Source organism: Oncorhynchus gorbuscha, unplaced genomic scaffold (assembly GCF_021184085.1).
Source record: "Oncorhynchus gorbuscha isolate QuinsamMale2020 ecotype Even-year unplaced genomic scaffold, OgorEven_v1.0 Un_scaffold_6861, whole genome shotgun sequence".
In the NCBI taxonomy this organism is placed as follows: domain Eukaryota; kingdom Metazoa; phylum Chordata; class Actinopteri; order Salmoniformes; family Salmonidae; genus Oncorhynchus; species Oncorhynchus gorbuscha.
The window spans coordinates 1,884-10,000 of record NW_025750370.1 but is presented as its reverse complement, the minus strand read 5'-3'; the positions used below and the strand labels follow the sequence as shown (position 1 = coordinate 10,000).

At 42.6% G+C, this 8,117-nt stretch overlaps 1 protein-coding gene across 1 annotated transcript in view; it reads right to left on the bottom strand.

Moving 5' to 3' along the window:
* Positions 1-7,105, bottom strand: part of LOC124029577 (C-terminal-binding protein 2-like) — a gene marked incomplete at its 5' end in the record, with an annotated part of 14,710 nt that extends 7,605 nt beyond the window's left edge. Inside the window, one exon of the mRNA XM_046341239.1 lies at positions 6,891-7,105. Within this exon, the coding sequence (XP_046197195.1) occupies positions 6,891-7,105 (215 nt within the window). The remainder of the gene's footprint in view (positions 1-6,890) is intronic.
* Positions 7,106-8,117: the final 1,012 nt, after the last annotated feature.

The following is an 8,117-nucleotide window of genomic DNA, read 5'->3' as shown; positions in this document are numbered from 1 at the left end:
AACCCTATCAAGGACTACCCCCCTCCTCTCCTTCTCCTAACCCTATCAAGGACTACCCCCCTCCTCTCCTTCTCCTAACCTATCAAGGACTACCCCCTCCTCTCCGTCTCCTAACCCTATCAAGGACTACCCCCCTCCTCTCCTTCTCCCTAACCCTATCAGGACTACCCCCTCCTCTCCTTCTCCTAACCCTATCAAGGACTACCCCCCTCCTCTCCTTCTCCTAACCCTATCAAGGACTACCCCCCTCCTCTCCTTCTCCTAACCCTATCAAGGACTACCCCCTCCTCTCCTTCTCCTAACCCTAACAAGGACTACCCCCCCCACTCCTCTCCTTCTCCTAACCCTAACAAGGACTACCCCCTCCTCTCCTTCTCCTAACCCTAACAAGGACTACCCCCCTCCTCTCCTTCTCCTAACCCTAACAAGGACTACCCCCCTCTCCTTCTCCTAACCCTAACAAGGACCACACCCCCCTCCTCTCCTTCTCCTAACCCTAACAAGGACTACCCCCCTCCTCTCCTTCTCCTAACCCTAACAAGGACTACCCCCCTCCTCTCCTTCTCCTAACCCTAACAAGGACTACCCCCTCCTCTCCTTCTCCTAACCCTAACAAGGACCACACCCCCTCCTCTCCTTCTCCTAACCCTAACAAGGACTACCCCCTCCCTCTCCTTCTCCTAACCCTAACAAGGACTACCTCCTCTCCTTCTCCTAACCCTAACATGGACCACCCCCCTCCTCTCCTTCTCCTAACCCTAACAAGGACTACCCCCCTTCTCCTTCTCCTAACCCTAACAAGGACTACCCCCTCCTCTCCTTCTCCTAACCCTAACAAGGACTGCCCCCCTCCTCTCCTTCTCCTAACCCTAACAAGGACTGCCACCCCTCCTCTCCTTCTCCTAACCCTAACAAGGACCACCCCATCCTCTCCTTCTCCCTAACCCTAACAAGGACCACCCCCTCCTCTCTTCTCTAACCCTAACAAGGACCACCCCCTCCTCTCCTTCTCCTAACCCTAACAAGGACTACCCCCCTCCTCTCCTTCTCCGTAACCCTAACAAGGACCACCCCCCCCTCCTCTCCTTCTCCTAACCCTAACAAGGACTACCCCCCTCCTCTCCTTCTCCTAACCCTAACAAGGACTACCCCCCTCCTCTCCTTCTCCTAATCCTAACAAGGACTGCCCCCTCCTCTCCTTCTCTAACCCTAAAAGGACTACCCCCCCTCCTCTCCTTCTCCTAACCCTAACAAGGACTACCCCCCTCCTCTCTTTCTCCTAACCTAACAAGGACTGCCCCCTCCTCTCCTTCTCCTAACCCTAACAAGGACTACCCCCCTCCTCTCCTTCTCCTAACCCTAACAAGGACCACCCCCTCCTCTCCTTCTCCTAACCCTAACAAGGACTACCCCCTCCTCTCCTTCTCCTAACCTAACAAGGACCCCCCTCCTCTCCTTCTCCTAACCCTAACAAGGACCACCCCCCTCCTCTCCTTCTCCTAACCCTAACAAGGACTACCCCCCTCCTCTCTTCTCCTAACCCTAACAAGGACCACCCCCTCCTCTCCTTCTCCATTGGCCGACATGAGTAAAACATTTAAATGTGTTAACCCTCGCAAGGCTGACGGCTCAGACGGCATCCCCAGCCGCACCCTCAGAGCATGAGCAGAACAGCTGACTTGTGTGTTTTACGGGCATGTCTCCACATGCTTCAAGATGGCCACCATTGTTCCTGTAAGGCAAAGATAGTCAGTCATTTAGTTCAGTTATCGCCCCGTAGCTCTCACTTCTGTCATCATGAAGTGCTTTGAGAGACTAGTCAAGGATCATATCACTGCCACCCTAGACCCACTCCAATTTGCTTACCGCCCAAGTAGGTCCTCAGACGACGCAATCTCAACCACACTGCACACTGCCCTAACCCATCTGGACAAGAGGAATACCTATGAAAGAATGCTGTTCATCGACTACAGCTCAGCATTTAACACCATAGTACCCTCCAAATTCGTCATCAAGCTGGAGGCCCTGGGTCTGAACCCCGCCCTGGGTCTGAACCCCGCCCTGTCTAATTGGGTCCTGAACTTCCTGACGGGCCGCCCCCAGGTGGTGAAGGTAGGAAACAACATCTCCACTTCACTGATCCTCAACACTGGGGCCCCACAGGGGTGTGTGCTCAGCCCCCTCCTATACTCCCTGTTCACTCATGACTACGTGGCCATGCACGCCTCCAACTCAATCATCAAGTTTGCAGACAACACTACTGTAGTAGGCTTGATTACCAACAACGACGAGACGGCCTACAGGGAGGAGGTGAGGGCCCTCGGAGTGTGGTGTCAGGAAAATAACCTCACAACTTCACACCTCACACTGTAGCTCAGTTGGTAGAGCATGGCGCTTGTAACGCCAGGGTAGTGGGTTCGATTCCCGGGACCACCCATACGTAGAATGTATACACACATGACTGTAAGTCGCTTTGGATAAAAGCGTCTGCTAAATGGCATATATATGTCAACAAAACAAAGGAGATGATCGTGGACTTCAGGAAACAGCAGAGGGAACACCCACTCTAGCCACATCGAAGAGAGAAGGAGGGAAGTTTGAAGTTCCTGGGCGTACACATCACAGACAAACTGAAATGGTCCACTCACACAGACAGTGTGGTGAAGAAGGCGCAGCAGAGCCTCTTCAACCTCAGGAGGCTCAAGAAATGTGTCTTGTCACCTAAAACCCTGACAAACTTTTACAGATACACAATTGAGAGCATCCTGTCGGGCTGTATCACCGCCTGGTACGGCAACTGCTCCGCCCACAACCGTAAGGCTCTCCAGAGGGTAGTGAGGTCTGCACAACGCATCACCGGGGGCAAACTACCTGCCCTCCAGGACACCTACACCACCAGTTCAGATCAGTACAGGTGCATCAAAGCTGGGGACCGAGAGACTGAAAAACAGCTTCTATCTCAAGGCCATCAGACTGATAAACAGCTTCTATCTCAAGGCCATCAGACTGTTAAACAGCCACCACTAACACAGAGAGGCTGCTGCCTACATTGAGACCAAATCACTGTCCACTTTAATAAATGGATCACTAGTCACTTGAATAAATGGATCACTAGTCACTTGAATAAATGGATCACTAGTCACTTTAATAAATGGATCACTAGTCACTTTAATAAATGGATCACTAGTCACTTTAATAAATGGATCACTAGTCACTTTAATAAATGGATCACTAGTCACTTTAATAAATGGATCACTAGTCACTTTAATAAATGGATCACTAGTCACTTTAATAAATGGATCACTAGTCACTTTAATAAATGGATCACTAGTCACTTTAATAAATGGATCACTAGTCACTTTAATAAATGGATCACTAGTCACTTTAATAAATGGATCACTAGCCACTTTAATAAATGGATCACTAGTCACTTTAATAAATGGATCACTTCACTTTAATAAATGGATCACTAGTCACTTTAATAAATGGATCACTAGTCACTTTAATAAATGGATCACTAGTCACTTTAATAAATGGATCACTAGTCACTTTAATAAATGGATCACTAGTCACTTTAATAAATGTCACTTTAATAAATGGATCACTAGTCACTTTAATAAATGGATCACTAGTCACTTTAATAAATGTCACTTTAATAAATGGATCACTAGTCACTTTAATAAATGGATCACTAGTCACTTTAATAAATGGATCACTGGCCACTTTAATAAATGTCACTTTAATAAATGGATCACTGGCCACTTTAATAAATGTCACTTTAATAAATGGATCACTAGTCACTTTAATAAATGGATCACTAGTCACTTTAATAAATGGATCACTAGTCACTTTAATAAATGGATCACTAGTCACTTTAATAAATGGATCACTGGCCACTTTAATAAATGTCACTTTAATAAATGGATCACTGGCCACTTTAATAAATGTCACTTTAATAAATGGATCACTAGTCACTTTAATAAATGGATCACTAGTCACTTTAATAAATGGATCACTAGTCACTTTAATAAATGGATCACTAGTCACTTTAATAAATGGATCACTAGTCACTTTAATAAATGGATCACTGGCCACTTTAATAAATGGATCACTAGTCACTTTAATAAATGGATCACTAGTCACTTTAATAAATGGATCACTAGTCACTTTAATAAATGGATCACTAGTCACTTTAATAAATGGATCACTAGTCACTTTAATAAATGGATCACTAGTCACTTTAATAAATGGATCACTAGTCACTTTAATACATGGATCACTAGTCACTTTAATAAATGGATCACTAGTCACTTTAATAAATGGATCACTAGTCACTTTAATAAATGGATCACTAGTCACTTTAATAAATGGATCACTAGTCACTTTAATAAATGGATCACTAGTCACTTTAATAAATGGATCACTAGTCACTTTAATAAATGGATCACTGGCCACTTTAATAAATGTCACTTTAATAAATGGATCACTGGCCACTTTAATAAATGTCACTTTAATAAATGGATCACTAGTCACTTTAATAAATGGATCACTAGTCACTTTAATAAATGGATCACTAGTCACTTTAATAAATGGATCACTAGTCACTTTAATAAATGGATCACTAGTCACTTTAATAAATGGATCACTGGCCACTTTAATAAATGGATCACTAGTCACTTTAATAAATGGATCACTAGTCACTTTAATAAATGGATCACTAGTCACTTTAATAAATGGATCACTAGTCACTTTAATAAATGGATCACTAGTCACTTTAATAAATGGATCACTAGTCACTTTAATAAATGGATCACTAGTCACTTTAATAAATGGATCACTAGTCACTTTAATAAATGGATCACTAGTCACTTTAATAAATGGATCACTAGTCACTTTAATAAATGGATCACTAGTCACTTTAATAAATGGATCACTAGTCACTTTAATACATGGATCACTAGTCACTTTAATAAATGGATCACTAGTCACTTTAATAAATGGATCACTAGTCACTTTAATAAATGGATCACTAGTCACTTTAATAAATGGATCACTAGTCACTTTAATAAATGGATCACTAGTCACTTTAATAAATGGATCACTAGTCACTTTAATAAATGGATCACTAGTCACTTTAATAATGTTTACATATCTTACAGAACTCATATCATATACACACTACCGTTCAACAGTTTGAGGTCACTTAGAAACGTCCTTGTTTTTGAAAGAAAAGCTCATTTTTTTATCTATTAAAATAACATCAAATTGATCAGAAATACAGTGTAGACGTGTTTAATGTTGTAAATGACTATTAGTAGCTGGAAACGGTTGATTTCTAATGGAATATCTACATAGGCGTACAGAGGCCCATTATCAGCAACCATCACTCCTGTGTTCCAATGGCACGTTGTGTTAGCTAATCCAGGTTTATAATTTTAAAAGGCTAATTGATCATTAGAAAACCCTTTTGCAATTATGTTAGCACAGCTGAAAACTGGCCTTCTTTAGACTAGTTGAGTATCTGGAGCATCAGCATTTGTGGGTTCGATTACAGGCTCAAAATGGCCAGAAACAAAGACCTTTGTTCTGAAACTCGTCAGTCTCTTCTTGTTCTGAGAAATGAAGGCTATTCCATGAGAGAAAATGCCAAGAAACTGAAGATCTGGTACAACACTGTGTACTACTCCCTTCACAGAACAGCGTAAACTGGCCCTAACCAGAATAGAAAGAGGAGTGGGAGGCCCCGGTGCACAACTGAGCAAGAGGACAAGTACATTAGAGTGTCTAGTTTGAGAAACAGATGCCTCACAAGTCCTCAACTGTCAGCTTCATGAAATAGTACCCGCAAAACACTAGCCTCAACGTCAACAGTGAAGAGATGACTCCGGGATGCTGGCCTTCTAGGCAGAGTTGGTAGTTTAGAATGTTAATATATAATATATATAAGGATGATGAGGTGTTCAGGACAGTCTGATTAATAACTATATGAATTAATAACTCATTAATAACTATATGAATGAATAACTCATTAATAACTATATGAATGAATAACTCATTAATAACTATATGAATTCATAACTTAATAAGTATATGAATGAATAAATCATTAATAACTATATTTACATTTACATTTAAGTCATTTAGCAGACGCTCTTATCCAGAGCGACTTGAATGAATTACTCATTAATAACTATATGAATGGATAACTCATTAATAACTATATTAATTAATAACTAATGAATAACTATATGAATGAATAACTCATTAATAACTATATGAATGAATAACTCATTAATAACTATATGAATTAATAGCCCATATTAATAACTATATGAATTAATAACTCATTAATAACTATATGAATGAATACCTCATTAATAACTATATGAATTAATAACCCATATTAATAACCCATATTAATAACTATATGAATTAATAACCCATATTAATAACCCATATTAATAACTATATGAATTAATAACCCATATTAATAACCCATATTAATAACTATATGAATTAATAACCCATATTAATAACTATATGAATGAATAACTCATTAATAACTATATGAATGAATAACTCATTAATAACTATATGAATTAATAACCCATATTAATAACCCATATTAATAACTATATGAATTAATAACCCATATTAATAACTATATGAATTAATAGCCCATATTAATAACTATATGAATTAATAACCCATATTAATAACTGTATGAATTAATAACCCATATTAATAACTATATGAATTAATAACCCATATTAATAACTATATGAATGAATAACTCATTAATAACTATATTAATTAATAACCCATATGAATAACTGACTGGGAGTCAGTGAGTTATACCATAGAGGTCAAATGTCAGCTGTCCTCTCTACCTGTTTGATGGTGAAGTCATTGATGAGATGGTGATTGTGTTCGTTCAGGTTGCAGTGCAGAGACACGCAGTCTGACTGGTAGAGCAGGTCTTGTAGGGTGTAGACGCGCTGGACGCCCAGGGAACGCTCCAAGCCGTCCTGCAGGTAGGGGTCGTAGAAGATCACGCTGAAGCCAAACACCTTGGCCCGCACAGCCACCGCCTGACCCGAACGACCTACACACACAGAGACAAGAGGAGAGAGCATGGTTTAGTCACAACATCATCACACACATCACCTTACAAATAGCCAAGCCATAGTGTGTGTGTCCTGTCTCATCTCAGTGTGGGATGGGACGCCAGATGGGGGAGCTCTCTGTTCCCTCTCTCTCGGTTCTCTCCTCTCTGTGTGTCCCTGTCCCTGTCCCTAGGGTCTGTGTGTGTCCCTGTCCCTGTCCATAGGGTCTGTGTGTGTCCCTGTCCATAGGGTCTGTATGTGTCCCTGTCCCTGTCCATAGGGTCTGTATGTGTCCCTGTCCCTGTCCATAGGGTCTGTATGTGTCCCTGTCCCTGTCCATAGGGTCTGTGTGTGTCCCTGTCCCTGTCCATAGGGTCTGTGTGTGTCCCTGTCCATAGGGTCTGTGTGTCCCTGTCCCTGTCCATAGGGTCTGTGTGTCCCTGTCCATAGGGTCTGTATGTGTCCCTGTCCCTGTCCCTAGGGTCTGTGTGTGTCCCTGTCCATAGGGTCTGTGTGTGTCCCTGTCCCTAGGGTCTGTGTGTGTCCCTGTCCATAGGGTCTGTGTGTGTCCCTGTCCATAGGGTCTGTGTGTGTCCCTGTCCCTAGGGCCTGTGTGTGTCCCTGTCCATAGGGTCTGTGTGTGTCCCTGTCCCTGTTCATAGGGTCTGTGTGTGTGTCCCTGTCCATAGGGTCTGTGTGTGTCCCTGTCCCTGTTCATAGGGTCTGTGTGTGTCCCTGTCCCTGTCCCTAGGGCCTGTGTGTGTCCCTGTCCATAGGGTCTGTGTGTGTCCCTGTCCCTGTTCATAGGGTCTGTGTGTGTCCCTGTCCCTGTCCATAGGGTCTGTGTGTGTCCCTGTTCATAGGGTCTGTGTGTGTCCCTGTCCCTAGGGTCTGTGTGTGTCCCTGTCCCTGTCCATAGGGTCTGTGTGTGTCCCTGTCCCTAGGGTCTGTGTGTGTCCCTGTCCCTGTCCATAGGGTATGTGTGTGTCCCTGTTCATAGGGTCTGTGTGT